Raw genomic sequence first — 20630 nt, 5'->3', positions numbered from 1 at the left:
TGGAATGTGACATGAACAAATGACCTACATAGTCACGCTTAAATATATGTATGAACCCTGAGTCGCGAGAAAGGGATTTAACCTACATCGATGTAAAAAATATGTTGCATATTTACATAGTTCAATCTATGTGATTTGGCACTTTGTTTTTTTTTTTTTTTTTTTTTTTTTTTTGTCATTTTATTGCCTACTGCCCCTGATCTTTTTTGCATTTAGCCAAGATGCCAAAGAAACGCAGAAATGGAGGAAGATCAAAACACAATCGAGGCCACGTAAACCCCTTGAGATGTTCTAACTGTGGAAGGTGTGTTCCAAAGGATAAGGCAATAAAAAGATTCAATATAAGAAATATTGTTGACACGTCAGCACAAAGAGATATAAAGGAGGCCTCAGTTTATTCAACATTTCAACTGCCGAAATTGTACATCAAACAGTGTTACTGTGTCTCATGTGCTATTCACTCTCGTTTTGTGAGAGTAAGATCAAGAGAACAAAGAAGAGTAAGAAAGGAAACATCCAAGCATGTTAACCCGTCGCAGTTATAGAGTAGGAGAAGGGGAGAATCTCTTTTCATATCCTTCGCTTCCCACCCCCTTTTTTTTTTTTTTTTTCACAAATTTATTATTCCCATCACTGCTGTATGTATATATGTACATATATATAATAGCACTATGCGTACACACTGTTTGCATACATTTTAATCATTGATATCATGCCTATAACTGAACGACGAAGATTTTTTTTTTTTTTTTTTAAGGAAAACTGTTGAAAAAAACTACAAAATTAATCATTCAAATGTAAGGATAAAATAAATAAGTAAAAGAAAAGTTATTAACACATTTATAACTTGGCTCAGAAAGTGGATATTTACAATGTTCATCACGTTCACATTTCTGTGTTCATGCAAGAATTTGCATTTGCATATAGTAGTATTATTTCGAATTGATGCATTTGTTTTTGTTTTCTCTTTTGCTTTTTTTTTAAACACTTCTTTTTCTTTTCAGTTTCGCACGATGCAAGTAGAATTGTGTGATATGAAAAAAGGGGAAGAATGTTTTTGTGGAATAATAATTCCTCCAAGCGTGTGCATATTTTATTTATAAAAATGCGTTTGAATCAAATTCATGTGGGGCGGTTGTACAATGAAGTCGAAGTAGTAAAAGTAGTGGACGTGGTGAAAATGGCAAAAATGGCAAAAATGGCAAAAATGGCAAAAATAGCGAAAATAGCGAAAATAGCGAAAATAGCGAAAATAGCGAAAATTGTTTTGCACATTGCTTTTTGTGCAAATTTCCTGAACAAGTCATACTTTTTTTTTTTTTATTGTACAATTTGGGGGTAAAAAAAAAAAAAAAAAAAACTAGCTCTATTACACTCGCTAATGTATACATATATTTATATACATGTACAAAAATACACAAGCACATGCTTCGATGCTTTATAAGGAAGGGATGGTGAATTATTTCAACCCTTTCTAACAATGATGATTACAGAAAACAAATAAATGTGGTTACCAGACGTGATAACTATATATATATATAACCCACACGCATATATGCACACAAAAAAAACAGTCGCTAAGGCAGCAACTGCGAACGGATGTACCCCAATAAGTATAGTTTAATCTCTTCTTCAGACAATGGAATAAAGGAAATTTCTGAATTATTTTTAAAGGATATGTCAAAAATGGTGGTTAAGTAGTGTGTATTTTTTTTTAAGTCAAAACAGTAGGCAGCAATTTTTACCTGAATTTTGTCGGCGTCACAATAGACCACTTTTCCCCTAAAGGATACGACAGAATTGTAGGGAACTGGTAAAATATATTGAATTTCATTTATTTCGATGAGAACTGGGTGGGAAACAAAATGCTTGATTATAGTCATGGCGTGACAGAAAGACATGTAAGCAAGGTGTCCACCAAAGGTAAAATTATGAATATTTTTAAATTCGGATGATATAAAATTCTTCGATTCTATGTAAGAATCTTTGCAATAAAAGATATTTTTTCCTGTGTAGAATGCTAAATTATTTGTATTTAAAATGTGTCCGATAATTGGTATGGTATTTTTCTGGGAAGCCAATGGTGTGGATAATACTGCAGATGATTGCTGTGATGCTTCTACTACTTGACCTTTTTCACTGTTAGTCAATTTTGCCTGAACATGGTCATAATCAAAAATGTCGACATTTTGATAAACATTTTTTTGAAAATTTTTCTTTTCCACTTTACTATTTTTAAAATATTCTAACATGAAATTAATATCTTCTTGTCGTAAAAGCATATTTTTCATATCCTTGTGATTAAACAAATTTTGCACTTCCTTAAGGTGGGAAGCAAAAATACTTACTTCTTTATACCTCTCATTATTGTGTGAATTGTTCACATGTATGACTTCTTGTGGTTTAAATGTTACGCTATTTATATTTACAAAAGTTGTGTATATATCGAATACAAGATTATTTTCTTGAAAAAAGTCCAGTTTTAATATGTAGGACGTATTTCCTGAATATACAATGTAACAATTAATGGTCAATGGTTTTTGCTCATGCAAGGAAAAACAAAACTCGTGATGAATTTTGTTCTTTTCATATATCTTCAGATTATTAAAAAGGACTGTTACAAAGTTGTATTTATCGTTTTTCTTGTATCCTCCCATGCTGTGTTTGTACACAACATCTGCAGCTAGAGTATCTATTATTTCAATGATGTGTTTATAGAAATAAAACCTTTCGAATTCATTCAAAACGGGAATATTGAATTGAATGAAGGAGTCCATGAAATTTGTTCCACCTTCTCCTCTATGTCCGATTTCTGCATTTCTTGCGTTTGTGATTATTTTCTCATTTGAATTATTTTTTCCTTCTGTATTATTTCCTACCCCATCATTGAATGCTTTTCCATGTCCTTTATGAATACATTCATTTGGTGAAGTATCAGTTATGACATATTCTGTGTCATCTCTACTTTTTTTTCCATTTACAACCTTGATTTGGATATTCTGTGTATCTATCTTGTACTTATGTTTTAGCATAAGAAATGTTAAGGGGCAAGTTTTCTCAATTGTACTTATGTTTAAATTTTCCCCTGAGAGATGAACATAAACTTTATCTTTCCTTAGGTTCAATGTTTTTTCTCTAAGAGCTTTAAATGTTTCATTGTTCAAGGAATCTAACTTGATGGGCATTTTTGTTGATAATGTCATTTTTCTTAAAGACAAAACTGGGATGGTTTTACAATTCGTTAGTACTTTGAGTGTTTGCATAAATTATTTATTTTTTTTTTTTTTTTTTTTTTTTTTGCTTTCTCTTTTATTTATTTTATTCTTTTTGTGCTGACTCGACCCTTCTGATGAACACAACATGTAGGGTTTGATGTGCACATGTGCATGCGGTATGTAAAATTAGGTTCTCCACTGCCCCGATGAGATGCTAGGTACAGATACACATCTATATGTATATATATGTACACACGCTGGTGCAATATTTACATGCTGTAGCACTTGAACATATGAATGAGGGTAAATTTGTTTACATTGTATTTTTTGAAAAATGTGGACAACTAAAATTGCTTGCGTCTGTGATATATGAACTGAGTAAAGTTGGTGTGAAAATTATGTAAGAACATGTTTAACAGAGTTAGTTCAAATGTAAAGTTGACAACAAAGGGGTAATAAAAAGAAAAAAAAAAAAAAAAAAAAATTAGTCCCAAGATAAATGTTTCACAAAATAGATGTAGTTTTAATTATTCGATATGTATTGGTTAACAAGCCAGAAGTCCGAGAAAAAATTGAGCACACTATTTTTTCATAAAAAAGAAAAAGTACAAAAAATCTGAGAATGTGTAAAAATAGGGGTAGGTGGGAAAGAGTAAAATCAGTCAATGATGAAATTATATGCCTTAATGAAATACATGTACATAAATGTATGGATCCATCGATTTTATATCCTGTTACCACTTTACTTTAAAATGATAAGATTTTTCTGTGAGCATCATTTATTGTTCATCTTCATCCAAGTTAGAAAATATCATTGCTTCATGTGCATGAATTCATGTACAAGCTTTTGACACTGCTGCAAGTTGTAGCGATTCTAATTATGATTATCTCATTGGATTAAGGAATTAATGATGTGTTTTTTGTGTGCGTGACAGGGATGTTTTTTTTTTTTTTTTTTTGAGGGTTAGCAAGAGGGTGAGAGAAATATATGTATATACCTACATGAATGCATATATATCACGGGTAGCTAATTTTTTCTTCATTGCTGCACATTTCTACATATACGTACGCATTATCATCTCATATATACAAGTTCACATATATTTACACTTCCATATGATGCATAAGTTGGGAGTACAAACCTTTTATACATACATAACACGTACATACATTCATGTATGCACAGTTATATGTATATACATTAATTTATGTAACTCTTTATGTTCACTATTTTTTAATGCCCCTTGTGTGATAAACCTAACAAGCACAATCTTGTTTGATACTTAGTTTAGCAAGTGTACAAAGAGCGGAGGTGGAGGTAAGGTTTAGTGACGAGAGTAGAAAAAAGAGATATAATGTATTTTACATAAAATTTGTGTATGCATCTAAATGAAGCAAAAATTAATTTTGAGAGATCATATAGGGGAAGGAGGTTAATAAAAAATGCAAACAAAAAAATGTGCTTTTGTTTGTTCATTAGTTCATTACTGTAACGGAGAATTTCCAAAAAAAAAAAAAGGCACATTACAAATGTGCTGAATTTGTAATTTTATGTATAACCAAAAGGAGGTGAAGAAAAAAGAAAAAGAAAAAAAATATTATTTTTAGGGCTCACCTATTACAATAGAAATAGGTCCTAACGAAAATGTAGTTCCCTCAAAAGTGAGTACTCCATTCGGTGTATTTTTAACTATTTTTAAAAGAAGAAATTACTTTTTTCTGTTTTTTTCGTTAATTACGCGTTGAAGTGTTTCCCTGTATCCACTAAAAATGTCTACATGTGTATGTAAACATATACATGTGTACTTATACATATGTGTGAATTTTTTTTTTTTTTTTTTTTTTTTACGTCTTTTCGCTTATACCCTTTAAGGGAATTACGGCCACTTGTGTTTCCCATTTTTACATGTTCAATTTAAATGTGTATCAAAAAAAAAAAAAAAAAAAAAAAAAAAAAAAAAAAACTACTTTGCATTCTTGTGGTGTGCTGCTTTAAAATGATTCCCATCACTTAAGGCTTCCTTTTTCAACTGATATAAATTTACTCATTTAAATTTGTTTACACAAAAATTTAAAAGAACAAAAGTAAGAGAGTGAATATTTAATATCAAAACTGCAAAGCAGCATCATTTCTGAATATTCACATTTCTTAGTTGGGGTAAAATCGCGCAGGTATATTTTATTCCAGAAAATTCACTGAATTAGGAAGAAAAAATAAAATAAAATCTATTTAATCTACATTTTTTAGGAAAAAAACCTGAAAGAAAATTTCCCCAATCAAATTAGGTGAGAATATGTGTAAACATGTGGGGCTATTCACATGCATACATTTGTACACACTGACATAAGCACACCCCCAAAGGGGATCATTTAACAAGTAAAATATTAGCCTCTAACAAAAAAAAAAAAAAAAAAAAAAAAAAAAAAAAAAAAAAAAAAAAAAAAAAAAAAAAAAAAAAAAAAAAAAAAAAAAAAAAAAAAAAAAAAAAAAAAAAAAAAAAAAAAAAAAAAAAAAAAAAAAAAAAAAAAAAAAAAAAAAAAAAAAAAAAAAAACACAGCTCTGTGTGTATATAGACCTGTCGAAATATCAACAGGAACTAAGCAAAAAAAATTTATCATAACAATTTTTAGTTCCTTACAAATGATGCCAAGATAAATCCGTAACACTCGGCACATATATACATATATGCATGTACGAATAAGCAGTAACGTTACAAAAATGTATGAACAAGTCAGAAGTTACAGACAATTATGTGCCTATAAAAAGAGCTGTATGATCGCAAAACGCACTATTTTGAAAAATTTACCTGAACAAAATTGAGAAAAAAAAAAAAATTACACATTTTGGCTAGTCAACCCATTTTCGAAGCAATTTGCGCACATTTTAGGGGTCTTTCACACCTGTGATCCGATTATTCCATCGCGGCGCAATATGTTTTTAAATGCAAAATATACACATATGTACGTATGTATATACATATGCTCGTGTGTGTGTATTTTTTCGTTTCATTCTCAAGCACCTTTTGAAAGAAACGTGTATTGCACGTTGCACATTTTTATGTTACTTTCAACTCGGATTCCCTTTTCCTGTTTTATACACCATCACAGACTTTGAGCCAAGGAACTCGTGAAAAAAAAAAAAAAAAAAAAAAAGAATATAATATAATATAATAGAACAGAATAGAATAGAATAGAATAGAGATATAAAAAGGAACGCAATGGATAACCTACCGTGGGTGGAAAAGTATAGACCAAAGAAACTAGACGACATTGTTCATCAAAGTAATGCAGTGTCTATGCTAAAGGAAGTTGTAAGAACTAAGAATATGCCTCATTTAATATTTCATGGGCCTCCAGGGACAGGTAAAACATCAGCAATTAATGCTTTAGCACATGAATTATTTGGAAGGGATAACATAAGTGAACGAGTACTAGAGTTAAATGCATCAGATGATCGAGGGATAAATGTAGTTAGAGAAAAAATAAAGGCATATACAAGAATAAGTATAAGCAAAAATAAAATAAATACAGAAACGAATGAGACATTGCCTCCATGGAAATTAGTGGTTTTGGATGAAGCAGATATGATGACAGAAGATGCACAGTCAGCATTGAGAAGAATAATAGAAATATATTCGAATGTGACAAGATTTATATTAATATGTAATTATATACACAAAATTTCAGACCCAATATATAGCAGATGTTCATGTTACCGATTTCAAGGAATTCCAATAAATATAAAGAAAGAAAAATTACTTTATATTTGCAAAAGTGAAAATATAAACATATTAGATGATGCTTTGGATAAAATTATCGAAACAACACAGGGAGATCTTAGAAGAGCCGTTTCTATTTTACAGTTATGTTCATGTATCAATTCTGAGATAACTCTTGATTCTGTTTTAGATGTGGCTGGTTTACCAGCAGATAATGTAATTCTAAAAATTATAGATGCATGCAAAATGAAGGATTTGAAATATGTTGAAAAGGCTGTACAAGATATTATCGAAGATGGTTATGACGTAGCATATATTTTTAAATCCATGAACAATTATTTTGTTATGAATACTGAATATCAAGATTCTGTGAAGAGTCAGATTCTGCTGGAGTTGTCGAGACATGATTATCGCTTGCATAGCGGTGCAACCAAGTACATCCAGCTGATGAGTTTTGCTTCCTCTGTACATTCCCTGTTGAATGTGGCTTAAAAGGATTCAAGCAGAACACGAGAAACGGACAAAGTGAAAAACACAATAATTGGACGCAAAACGTAGGAGTGAGACATATCAATGATAACCCATATTTATCGATCGAAATAATATTGTGCATGTGGTGTAAGTTGTCATATATAGGATAATGGGGGAGATATTCTTCGATTGAAGGATCCATCCAAAACGGAAATTTTTGCGTTCTTCTGTTTTGAAGGAAAATTTTGATAAGGTCCAATTTGGGATCTTTTTAACAAGCCCATATTTGAATGCTTATTAATTTTTTTTTTTTTTTTTTTTTTTTTTCATGTCAAAATTTTTTAATTATCATTCACTATTAAAGTAATTAAAAATGAAGATTTCTTCTTTTTTTTTTTTTTTTTTTTTCTTTTCTTATTTAAAAGGCATACAAATTTATGCACCTTTTCGTCCTTTTACTTATAGGTGTATAGTGTGTGCATAAGTTGAGAGACTTGTCTATTTACTATGTTGCAGTGATGGTGTAACTACATTATGGTGAAAGTTACCTGTACATTGGTTATATACTTTAAATAATGTAGTTTAATTGTTATGAATTTTTTAAGACAAAATGTGTTTCAACGTACGTGATTCTTTGGGAATGCTTGGGAATTTACACCAAGTCGAACATGCTGAAAAAGAAAAAAAAAAAGAAAAAAAAAAAAAGAAAGGTTGGCATGAGATGATAACATGGAGAGGAATAACCTACTTGAATAATCATTATTATATTCATTTATTTTATTTATGAAAAGGGGCTAAATGTGGTTAATACATGCGTAAGCACAAAGCAATTTTGTGTTAAAGTTGTCGCTCGGTCTTATATGTATGCATGTGTGTGCAACTTTTTTTGTGCGTGTGGGGTTATTGCGTGAAAAATATGTACATTTCTAAAAAATTTGTTTTATCACATTTTATTTTTCCCCCTGTCTTCTCTTATGGGCTTATTTACTCCTCCTCATGGCCATTTCCGTTCAATGGTGTCGGGAAATAAGTGCAACTCAAAATGTAAGTCAAAATGTACGTCAAAAAAAAAAAAAAAAGGCCCGAATGTGGGGTTCACATGGCTGGATGAAGATTGAGGGAGAGCATGGAATTAACTTATGAAAAAAATTAACATTGTGGTAAAATTGCGAATTGGAGAAGAAACCATTTTTGTAATGTAAAGGTGGTTGAAAATGAAGACACGCAAACATGAAGAAGATGAAGAGGGAGAAGTACCATCTTTGTGTTCTGTCTCGTGTAATTATAACGAATTGGTGGATGAGATCAATGGAAGTGAAGTTGCTTACAATATGAATATCCTCATGAAAAGGAAGCATATGAATGAAGGGAATTTAAGAGTAGAAAATGAGATCAGTGTTTTAAAGTATGCATATGAAATGATACAGGAAAAAAGTGAATTAAGGAAAGAACAAATGAAATTGACAATTTTTAGCATGCTGAGATGTTTTGACTTTTTTAATGATATGTTATTTTTTTTGAAAATTTTTTATGAACATTGTGCATGTAGACAAAACAAGAATATAGAACATGAAAACCTGTATAAAATAATAACTATTTGGTTATTTTTTTTGCATATTATTTCCTTTTTCACTTTTCATTCCCGTAAATTTTTTATTGTGAATATGATACCAGAGGAACATAATGACTTATTTAAACTTTTTGCAGTGTTTAGAAAAATTAAATCTATCCAGAGTACAGAAGTTAACATTTTGCATTTTTATAGCAGAATTGAGAAAAGTTATATTATAATAAATAAATTTTTTGAAGATATTCCTCAGTTTATTTTGTTCCTCTTACACATTTGGCTTAATGGAGAAGACACCATTTTTTTTATTTTTTTTATATTTTACTCTATTTTTTATGTAGCCTTATGTTCGTTTACCCATGTGTCCAGCTATCCTCGGCTTTTCTCAGTGTTGCGCTCTCGTTTTGCTTACCTACCGGGGTAAGTTTCCCCAAGAGTATTTTAGTTCTTTTCAAGGTGGTAGCGATGGGGATAGTGGAAGCGATGGGGATAGTGGAAGCGATGGGGATGGTGGAAGCGATGGGGATAGTGGAAGCGATGGGGATGGTGATAGCGATGGGGATAGTGATAATGATGGGGATAGCGAGGTACCTTATCACCTTTTCATTTCTCACGTCACGTCATTTCCCTTCACTTCTCTCCACTTCTCTCGTCTCCTCTCATTTTTAGGGACTCACTTATCGAGCATGACGCAGCACCAACTAATAAGTTTTTCTGTTTGTATGCATGGGCTGGTAGGAAAAATTCCGCAGAAGCATAATTGTCTGTGTCATTTTTTTACGTCTATCTTTTATTAGTTCTCCATTACTCTTCAGCACGTGAGTACTATGCCTTTTTTTTTTTTTTTTCTCCCCCGTTATTTTTCCTCATTTTTTCTCCCCCATTTTTAGTTTTTTTTGTATGGTCCCTTTTAACACTGACAACGAGGAGGTTCGCTACCGCACCCTGGATTTTGCGTAATGGAAAAAAAAAAAAAAAAAAAAAAAAAATGAAAACAAAACCATTGTAATTAATTCTCCTTACCAGTCGTAATACAGTACAATACAGTACAATACAATACAATACAATACACTTGATTTTTCTACCCCTTTCCCCCTCCCCCACAAACACATACACGCACACATAAAAAAAAAAAAAAAAAAAAAAAAAAAAAAAACCTATTCGTAGTTATACACATGCAGTTTTGGATTTTTTCTCTTATGTCACTTATATTCCTATTGCTCTTTCTTTATTTCCACTTTGATGACAAACAAAACTTTTATCTAAATTCTTATAACAGTTTTTGGAGACAAGTGTAGACAGGTGAAAATATGTGTGATGATATTTCAAACTACAGAATGGTAAAAAAAAAAAAAAAAAAAAAAAAAAAAAAAAAAAAACTAAGAAAAGTTCAATACATGAAGAAAATTTCTCTTTGGTTGATTTATTGTGGCATTTATTCAATGTTTCTACAATCAGGAGTTTATGTTAGCTTTGTACTTTGGAGCCTTCAGAGGAGAGAAGTTGGGGAGTGGGGGTAGTAAACTGAGTGTGCTTTTCCCCTCTCTCATTATATCAATTTATGTACATATTTTTTTTTTTTTTTTCCATGCTTATTTTGATTTTATTTTACCTCATCCTCTATCTCTGAATATGCACTTATCTATGTGTATGAACAATTTTTTGAAGCCAGACCTAAATGTCCAGCATTAGACTTACCAATGGTATTATATATATATACTTCATGGAGGTAAACATTTTTCATCATTTTTTTTTTTTTTTTTTTCTCAAATTCGTTTGTTAATATATAAACAGGGATATACACAAAAAAAAAAAAAAAAAAAGAAAAGAAACCAAAAAAAAAAAAAAAAAAATAGCGAAATGATGGATAAATGAAGGAAAACAATAATAAAACAGTAAAGCGTAATTTAAATTGAATATTAATGGTCTGTGAAAAAAATTGGGATACGCATAAAAGTGTGCATATAATACATATATATGTAATGCACAGAACACCATGTAAAATGGTTACAACTGATAAAACATTAAATGTAAGTTCAGAGAAAAACGCTGATCTCTTTTTTTTTTTTTTTTTTTTTTTTTCTGAGAATAGAACACAGTGTCTTTCTGAATATATACAAAATGAAAAGTTGTGTGAATTTTTTTTTTTTTTTTCTTTTTTTTTTATGCGATTTGCACAAGCTTAAAATATACACATACATATGTGTCGAAAAAAAAAAAAAAAAAAGAAAAGAAAATTATATTAAAAATCAACAAAAAATTGTAACTACACTTTGTGAAAGTGTAAATATACTGCAGAATCATGACCATTCAATTTAAAGGAGTTAATCACTTGGGGGTGAACAAAAAAAAAAAAAAAAAAAAAAAAAAAAGAAAAGAATAGAAAAGAAAAGAAAAGAAAAGAAAAGAAAAAAAGGAAAAAAAAAAAAGGAAAAAAAACTTCCTCATGCCCTTTCCCCCCATTCAGTCAATACAAAGAAGGAAATTCGGCATCATACCTTTTATTATTTTTAAACGTGTTGGTACCACGATCATATCTTTTTTCATATAATGATATGTCTCTGCAGTATTCTAATTCGTTCATTACACACAGCTCGTCATTGTATTTCTGATTGACGTTATTCACTTGTCCTGTTTGGCCAATCTGGTTGACCTTGTGCCCATCCATGTAAAAGTAATCGCCACTTGGCATTTGCCCATTTTGATCATAAGTAAGGTATTTTCTGTCTTCGTCATTCATGTCTAACTTTGGAGTGTACATGGAGGTATTATTCATATTTATCGAAGCAGAATTTATGTCATGTTTCATTATTGTGTTAGGTCCTTTTTCCGTAACATTTATTGGATTTTTTTTTTTTTTTTTTAAGGCATTTTTTTTCTTTTTTTTTTCTCCTTTCGTTTCTACATTATTCGTAATATCATCGGGTTTTAAAGGAAACATTTGTTTTCCTTTTATATTTGGACATGTGTCATTCGTATGAGCTATTATATTTTTATCTTCAATTATATTGATTAATCTGTCATTTGGATTGTTATCCTTATCGAATCGCAAATCTCCGTTATGTGGTAGTAGTGTGTCTATATGCTTTTCTCCTTCCTCTTCTTCATGTTCCCATTTGGGTATCCTTTTTTTATTACTGTCATCATTTTGTATTTTCATAGGAACAGTAGAAGTGTACATATTTTTACTACTCTTTGCATCACTTAACGGGAATGGCTCATTTCTATTCTGTAAAACCAGTTTTGCAATATCACACGAGTTCTGTTCATATAATAATTCGTTTTTTCTTCTAAACGGTTGCGTCGTCATCTTTGTCTCTTGAATTTGTGTATTTTTTTCATTCCTTTGGTAATTTGATTTTTGGTTATTCACTACTCCTCCCAGGGTACCTGCATCAGTTGTAGCAAAAATCACAGATGTTTCTACAGATGAGTTGGCATTATTCCTCGATGTGATGGTAGTGGTGATGTTAGTTCTGGAAGTTGCATCCATATTGGGACCTAGAGAAAATTTACCCCTTGAGATATCTTTTTTCTTCGACCTGGTAGTTTCTCCTCCCACCATGTTAACTGCAGGAGAAACATGCATATTCATCATGCCTGGAGAAAAGAATTCAACACCCGGGGTTATTAAATTCTGTGCATCATCTGTTCCTTTCTTTTCTGTGCTATTATTTATACGTTTACACATTTGTGATTTTTTATTTTTTTTTTTGAAACTATTATTCACTTTATTACTCAGAGTGTCGTAATGATTTCCTTCCATGTTTGTCACCATGGTATTCACTTGATTAAACACATCGACATGTGTCATACTCATTTGATTATTGTGTTTCGTATGTTTGCATGTCGCGTTTCCATATGTATATCTGCCTTCTGGATTACAATTTTGTGGGTCAAATGCATATACGCCCTTCTTATGCACCTCGTTTGGATGTGCACCGTTGAATGGTGCACTAGTGAATTGTTCCCCACTGAATTGTGAAGTTGCGAATTGTTCCCCACTGAATTGTGAAGTTGCGAATTGTTCCCCGTTGAATTGTGAAGTTGCGAATTGTTCCCCATTAAATTGTGAGGTCGCGAATTGTTCCCCATTAAATTGTGAGGTCGCGAATTGTTCCCCATTAAATTGTGAGGTCGCGAATTGTTCCCCATTAAATTGTGAGGTCGCGAATTGTTCCCCGTTGAATTGTGCACCGCCTCTCATATTGTAGGGAGAAGGGCTTTTCCCCAGGGTGTCGTGAGTCGGTAGGTTTCCTTTTGTTAAATCTACTCTTATTCCATTATCTGCCATTTGTGCATTCCCTGCATTTAGACCATTTCCCTTGGCACTGAGGAAATTATTCCTATTCTTGTTATGTGCATAAGCATTCACATTCATTTCAGTGGTGAGAGGTAAACTAATTCCAGATTTGTGGAAATTGTTCTGGTTTTGAACATCGTACATATAACTGCGATATGCGGGAGTTTGATTATTGGTGTAGTAACACGGGGGTGGAGGTGGTATATCTTTGGTTCTATTTACTGTATTCATGTTCATATTATTCTGTGGGTAAAAACTATTAGTATTATTATTTGGAAATATGCTATAGAAATTGTTCGCATATGGATCCTTAATAGATGCAGTATGAGGGTCATTCATAAGACCAGGGTAAGGGTTTCCAATTGGAGTTTGGAAATGAGAAATTGGAGGTATATTTTGAGGAATGTTTACATCATTTCTAAATAAATAATCATCTTGATTTTTTAAATTATTTTTTTTCTTTTTATTAAAATTGGAAAAAATTCTTGCGCGTATTTTATTATATTCCTTTTCTCTCTGTTCAAGTGTCTTTTGACATGTATCTGGATAACAATTTTTACTACCATTATTGCTATATCTTATGGGATCATTTTTATCTACTGCATTCTTTTCATATTTCAATTCATTTCTTTTAAGTAATGTGATTTTTTTTTTTTTTTTTGGCCATCCTTCTTCTTCATGTTTATTATTGTTATGTTCATTTGCACTTTCTGAAACATGAGGATCGATTTTACATTTTTTCCTTTCTTCTTTATCTCCCACGGTATTACAAATTATATATGTTTTTCTTTCCCCATCATCTATGCTTCTCGAGTATATTCCACTTTTCAGATTATCCCTGTCTTGATGGAGCTGAATATGCTGACTCGAAGATTTCTCTCCTTTCGAATCGTCTATCTCGTCCCACGAGTCATACTGAAGATTGTTCTGTTCTTTTGTAATACCCTTATGAGTTTCATTGTGGATTTCTATCGGCAGGGACGAATTGTTTTCGCCCCTGCTCATCGTATTGTTGCTAGCATTGATTGGAGAGTTGATTGCAGATTTCGCTGCATGACTGATTGAAACATTAATTACATCATCGGTGTTGTCCTTTTTCTTTTTTTTTTTTTTCTTCTTTTTTTTTTTTTTTTTTATTTCCTTCAAATCGTCCAAAATTTGTGAATCCCCACCTTCAACAGAAGGGAGTACAACCTCCTCATCCCCTTCCACCTTGGCAGGAAATTCATCCTTCCTTTTTTCTTCATCCGTTGTTTTGTTTAAATTTATAGTGCACGCGTTTCTTTTCACCGCCTTTTCGGAATGTGTTTCGATGGATGGAACATCTGTTTGTTTTGATTTTGTGGAAGCTTCTTTCGTGCGTGAAAGGTTCTTCTTCGTAAATGTTTGGATTACAATTTTTTCACTCTTCTGACTCTTCTCACTATTCGCACTGTTCGAACTCTTCAAACCCTTTTCACTATTCGCACTGTTCGAACTCTTCAAACCCTTTTCACTATTCGCACTGTTCGAACTCTTCAAACCCTTTTCACTATTCGCACTGTTCGAACTCTTCAAACCCTTTTCACTATTCGCACTATTCACACTCTTCAAATCCTTCTCACTCTTCAACCCCTTCTCACTATTCGCACTCTTCTTACCCTCCACGTGTTTATTTTTTTCTTCCACTTTATACATACTGGTAGTGTCCTCTTCATTTTCTATGTTCGTCTTTTTGTGGGTTCTCCTTATGGTATTTTCAGATATACATTCGATTTCCAATTGATTGTTCTTCTTTTCAATTAAGGATTCCTGTTTATCATTAGAAATGTTCAGGTTATGTGTTCCTCCTCCCTCAGAAATTTCTTTGGAGCAAATTATATGAGCGTCATTTTTATATTTTTTTCCAATTTTCTTTTCTTCATCTCTCGCCTTTGAATTTTTGTTATTTTTCTTATTCCTTGCCGTTTTTTTTAGTGATATGGAACAGGATGTTTCCATTTCATTTATGTATTTTGGACGAATTTTTCTTTCTTTCTCTGTTCATTCGTCAGGCCCCTCCCCCACTTTGCATGTGAGTGTGTTCGTATGTCAGTATATTTCTGTATGCATTCATGCGATTGTGTACCTATAACTTCTGCACACTGATGTGTGCACTGTAACTAGATTTTTAATTCTTTTCTTTTTTCCACTTGTCACGCCTTATGAGAAGGAGGGGGTGAAAATATAAATACGTGAAAAAAAAAAAAAATAAATAATAAAAAAGGAAGAACATATAAAAAAAGGTAAAAAAAAAAAAAAAAATTATAAAAATAATAAAAAAAAAAATAATAATAATAAATAAAAAACATAATGTAATGAAAAAAAAATATAATTTCGGTCTCAAATTGAAGCCTGGGAAGTTGACACTTTATTTGATGAATATTTTTTTTTTTTTTTTTTTTGTTCCTCTTTAAAATATACTCGTTGATCTTTAAATAATTTTTATCACATCAGAGTGGGGAGATATAATTTGAGCCATCTGTTAATGTACACCTATTTTTCCTTTCTTTTTTTTTTTTTTTAAAAATGTGTAAATATCGAGGGGATGTGAAGATTTAGTGCAAAAAAAAAAAAAAAAAAAAAAAATATAAAGAAAAAGGAAAAAGGAAAAAGAAAAAGCGACCGCAAAGGGGAAAAGCGAAAAAGAGTTCATGTTGTGATATTTTTCATTTTTTTCTCCTTCCCATGTACGAGAAATGCTAAAAATCTCCCTGTCATGTGACGATATAAAAGAATTACAAGTTGTATTCTATTTGTGCTTCTCATTGAATATAGTTCCTAAACTGTTTAAGCTTCACTAATTGGGAACCTGAGGAATGTTTTTTTTTGTTTTTTTCACTTGTTCTGAGTAGCTCTATCTTTAATTTTGGCCTTATAATTTTGCCTCAATTTTGCTTTAAATCTGTGAATTTTTTTTTTTTTTTTTTTTTTCTTTAACTGTGAGGAGACACATTATACAAAAAATGAAACAAAAATGCATATTCTCATTTTCCATTCAACGGAAACTTCACACTCAAATGATAACAAATAAATACTTGTACGCTGTTGGTTATATGTATTCTTCGATCTCACGCAACACTAAACCTTGTTTTTTCGCATGTATGTCTCGTCAGTTACTCTCCCCTCTTTTTTAACACTTTTTTTTTTTTTCCAGCGTTGAGGGATAGATCAATTTTCACATGTACATATATATGTACACGTATATGTACACGTATATGTACATGCACATGTAACTGTTTTTTGGGAGTGTATGATATTACGACAGTGTAGGATAGGGAACATTCACGTCACACACTTTCAAACTTTTACCTCCTCCCCCCAAGTGTATCCAAAAATTCGTTTGTTTGTGCTGAACCAACTAGAGTAAATACACGATGAGTATAAATTGTGTAGAAGAAGATTATCCTACTTGAGATGGAAATCCTATTACCGTCTGAGGTATTATTTTTGCTAAACTTTTATCAATTTTTTTGTGGGAGAAAGAAAAAAAAAATAAAATAAAAAAAAACGGTTAATGGGAGGGAAAATAGGTGATAAGAAAAAAATGGAACTTTGAATGGGAAGTATAGTAAAACACAATACGAAATGGAAGAAAAAAAGAAAAAAAAAAAATTTCTCCTAAAATTCCATTCTTTTTTACGTAAAAAATATGCATGTTTTTTTCTCGCTCTTCCTAATGTAATCACGGATGTTCAGAAAGAGGTTGACAAAATTTGGGAGGTTTTCTCAATTCGGGTATTTTATATGTTTGTTTATTGGCTCAGTTTTGACCTTTCCTCCCGCCCCCACTGGGGTGTGGAGTTGTGAGGAAAAGTACACTAAACGTGGTAAAACAAGATAAAAAAAAGAAAAAAAAAAAAAGAAAAAAAAAAAAACATCACTGAAACACATTTGCTAGCATCGAAGTACAACTTTATCTTTTCCCCAAGAACGTGAACAGTCATACATATGTACATGCATATATTCACACCTGCTGCAGGAGAGGGGGAGGCGGTAGTAAACTTATCATCAGATTCTATCAGATTCATGCCTTCTTCACCCTTTTCCTCGACAATGTATTATCAATTCGGTTGGTTGAAGTGAACCAAACCAATGTATGGAAATATATAAAAAAAAAGAAAAAAAAAAAAAAAAGGACTTGTGGTGAAATGAAAGAAAGAACTAAAATATTATTAGGAGATTAGGATACCAAACAGAGTAAACAATATACAAATTGCAGGTTGTAACACTGGTGGAAAAAAAAAAAAAAAAAAGAAAAAAAATATATATAGTAGTAAAAGTGGTGAAAAAAAAGCAGAAAAATGTAGTGGTAAAAAAGTGGTGAAAAAAAAGCAGAAAAATGTAGTGGTAAAAAAGTGGTGAAAAAAAAAAAAAAAAAACAGTTTTGTGAAAATATAAAAACTTACAATTTCCATACATTTTTTTTCTTATCCTGCGAAGAATGCCACACATGCACAGACATATATACACACACACATGCACAGACATATATACACACACACACACACAACTAACGCAAATGCAAAGTGAGGTGATATAAGATGACCGCACATGCATTATTAACATTAAGACTATCTAAACTAAAATTACTATTTTGTTTTGAACCATCAGCATAGGATTCTTCGTTACTTTTGCCATTTATGTATATGCAGACATCGGACTTGTTTATAATTTCATCACTTAACCCTTTGCTTTCATTTCCAAGAATAACTAATACCTTATCATTACTTTTTATCTTTACATTTTTCAACTCTTCCAACGGTTTTTTCATAGTGGATTCATTTCTCCTGCAACCTTTCCGAATATTGAGAAGAGTGTCATGTGCATTGGAGAAATATGTAAATGTGCATTGGAGAAATATGTAAATGTGCATTGGAGAAATATGTAAATGTGCAATGGAGAAATATGTAAATGTGCATTGGAGAAATATGTCAATGTGTATTGGAGAAATATGTCAATGTGTATTGGAGAAATATGTCAATGTGCTACTGTCGGAAAATCACACCGTGGAACCCGCTCCATTTGGACAGAACCCTCATCATGCAAGTCAACACACGTGAGTATATACACATATATGTACGCATCCATCTGCACATCCATCTGTTCATGCATCTATTCATGCATCTTCTCATGCATCTTCTCATGCATGTACGAACAAAGCTGTTGAGTCTTACAGGTGCTGAAAATTTGAAACCCACAGTTCTTCATGTTATCCATAAAGTTCAGCTGAAAAAATGAAAAAAGAATGCAGTTATAGACACAACTTTTTTGTGAACATCGAATGGATAGACATTTCTCATTTGTCAGATGGTGAAACTGCACGTGTTAACAACTTATTATCTTTGTCAATAGGTTTTTATTTTATTTTTATTTTTATTTTATTTTTTTTTTTTTTGTTCTCATTTTTCTCCCTTTCTGGACGAACCATATTGTTTACGTGAAAAAACTCGAGAAATTCGGAGGAACCAACGCTGGAATGTAGTATAGGTGTGTCAATCTTAATTCCATATTTTCTTTCCTGAGGATTTTTTTTTTTTTTTTTTTTTAAAAATATAGAATCCCCTCCAAAAAAGAAAACACATCGACATATATTTCCAATGTTCATATTGTCATACACATCGTGTAAACAAACGTAGATGTTATTCTGTTTGGTTTTCACCATGTGATCTTTTATGAAATCTTTGCACTTTTTCATGGTTCGATAGTGAGTCTTCAAGATTATATCATTGTGTGGGAATCCTCCGATCAGTTGATCCATTTCTTTTTTGCTTCTCGAGTTTATTGGGATATTTCTTTCCTTCAGTCTGTCGAATATATATTTGTATGACTCCTTGCGATTTTTTTTGTTCATTTTGATATTCCGGTTTATCTGTACATGTGCATGTTTGTTTGTGCATGTGTATATGTGTGTTTTTGTGCTTGTGGCGAGGGGTAGGAAGTAGGGGGTCGAAAAAGGTAAAAAAAAAAAAAAAAAAAAAATGGCAGTTTGAACAATTATGCATTCGAATTTGGTGTAGATGCGAGTGTGTATATATTATTTCATACGCACGCTTCTTTTGCATCTACATGTACACACATAGAAGTAAGAAAATGTGTAGATAACGTGGGGTGATAGAAGAGAGAATACATGTGTGGTAACTGTCTCCCTGCTTTCTATTTTTTTTTTTTTTTTTTCCCCTTCTTACATATAGTGTACGTCACTTACGATGGCACTGTCAATGATTCTCTCATTCTTGAGAAGAACAGAACACACAGAATTTATTCCATATACATAATCTATGTCATTTTTTTCCTGAGAATCTAGAAAAGTGTTCCTTCTTATATTCACTGATGGTGTGTCCACGTTGTTGTTCAGCAGAGACGAGAGTATAGATGTTATGTTCTGGTATCCCTTGGCACGATTGGGCACTGACTTTTGTGAAAGTTTCAACTGAACATCGGAAGGTGAGAATTGTGCACCGCTCAGAAATAGAAGCGAGACATAGATGCAGCGTTTTCTTTGCATAGGTTCTGTGAGCTGGTTGAAAGTTTCCCCGGTTGGAAAGTTCTCTGGGTGGAAAGTTCTCTGGATGGAAGTGTCGCTTCCACGGTTTGACAATTACACTTTTCTAGGATTGGCACGAAGTGCAAAGGAGAAACTGAAAAAGCATAAAGGCCATAACCATGTGGTATTATTCTTTATGTGCACATGGGTTTGTATACGCAGAGATCAAACTAAAAGATTCCGTTTTTCTCACCTCATCATTGAGATGATGTCGCTCATGAACAACCTTTGAGTTGTAAATCGAAATGAGAAAAAAGGTGTAATGGGGAGGAGGAGGAGAAGAAGTGACGAATATATACAACAACACGTTATATTTTTGGAGTGAAGAAAAAAGGAGAAAAAATAAAATGGATTGTATACCTCCTATTATTGTCACAAAGAAAGTGTATATGTAACTACCACAATAGCAAGCGTTGATAACAATGACACGAGGCCTCCCTCCTCCTCCCTTTCCAATCAACTCCTCTCGTTTTGTGAAGTTTGGCCAGTCATTAGGGGATATTCACCAGATTGTTCACATTTTCAACTGCTCACATTTTCAATTGCTCACATTTTCAACTGCTCACATTTTTAATTGCTCACATTTTCAATTGCTCACATTTTCAATTGCTCATATTTTCAATTGCTCATATTTTCAATTGCTCATATTTTTAATTGGTTCTGTGCTTAACTAAGTGTATCCTTAATCGTTTATATTCTTATATGTTTTAATTTATTATTTTTTTGTTCACTTTTTTAATCCCACCGATGATGCAAAAAAAAAGGAGGAAAAAAAAAAAAAAAAAAAAAA

The 20630-nt window shown here is 31.9% G+C and overlaps 6 protein-coding genes across 6 annotated transcripts; 3 read left to right on the top strand and 3 right to left on the bottom strand.

Moving 5' to 3' along the window:
- Positions 1–221: 221 nt before the first annotated feature.
- On the top strand, positions 222–545 carry PGO_040320 (40S ribosomal protein S26; the record flags this gene model as incomplete). The annotated part of the gene is made up of 1 exon (XM_028686220.1): positions 222–545. One exon carries the CDS (start codon positions 222–224, stop codon positions 543–545), a length of 324 nt encoding a protein of 107 aa, XP_028542021.1.
- Positions 546–1577: 1032 nt separating this feature from the next.
- PGO_040310 (hypothetical protein, conserved) lies at positions 1578–3203 on the bottom strand (the record flags this gene model as incomplete). Its single annotated transcript, XM_028686219.1, has 1 exon — positions 1578–3203. The coding sequence occupies one exon, from the start codon at positions 3201–3203 to the stop codon at positions 1578–1580; it is 1626 nt and encodes a 541-aa protein (XP_028542020.1).
- Positions 3204–6433: 3230 nt separating this feature from the next.
- PGO_040300 (replication factor C subunit 2) lies at positions 6434–7426 on the top strand (the record flags this gene model as incomplete). The annotated part of the gene is made up of 1 exon (XM_028686218.1): positions 6434–7426. The coding sequence occupies one exon, from the start codon at positions 6434–6436 to the stop codon at positions 7424–7426; it is 993 nt and encodes a 330-aa protein (XP_028542019.1).
- A 1193-nt stretch (positions 7427–8619) lies between these two features.
- Positions 8620–10270, top strand: PGO_040290 (hypothetical protein; the record flags this gene model as incomplete). Its single annotated transcript, XM_028686217.1, has 4 exons — positions 8620–9392; positions 9642–9706; positions 9863–9928; positions 10140–10270. The coding sequence occupies 4 exons, from the start codon at positions 8620–8622 to the stop codon at positions 10268–10270; spliced, it is 1035 nt and encodes a 344-aa protein (XP_028542018.1).
- Positions 10271–11439: 1169 nt separating this feature from the next.
- PGO_040280 (hypothetical protein) lies at positions 11440–15255 on the bottom strand (the record flags this gene model as incomplete). The annotated part of the gene is made up of 1 exon (XM_028686216.1): positions 11440–15255. One exon carries the CDS (start codon positions 15253–15255, stop codon positions 11440–11442), a length of 3816 nt encoding a protein of 1271 aa, XP_028542017.1.
- A 2551-nt stretch (positions 15256–17806) lies between these two features.
- PGO_040270 (rRNA methylase) lies at positions 17807–19801 on the bottom strand (the record flags this gene model as incomplete). The annotated part of the gene is made up of 5 exons (XM_028686215.1): positions 17807–18090; positions 18471–18522; positions 18722–18793; positions 18914–19165; positions 19502–19801. The coding sequence occupies 5 exons, from the start codon at positions 19799–19801 to the stop codon at positions 17807–17809; spliced, it is 960 nt and encodes a 319-aa protein (XP_028542016.1).
- Positions 19802–20630: the final 829 nt, after the last annotated feature.

This window comes from Plasmodium gonderi, assembly GCF_002157705.1.
Source record: "Plasmodium gonderi DNA, contig: Chr04, whole genome shotgun sequence".
Taxonomy (NCBI): Eukaryota; Apicomplexa; class Aconoidasida; order Haemosporida; family Plasmodiidae; genus Plasmodium; species Plasmodium gonderi.
Note: the sequence above shows the minus strand (reverse complement) of the source record. Positions and strands in the feature narration are given on the sequence as shown.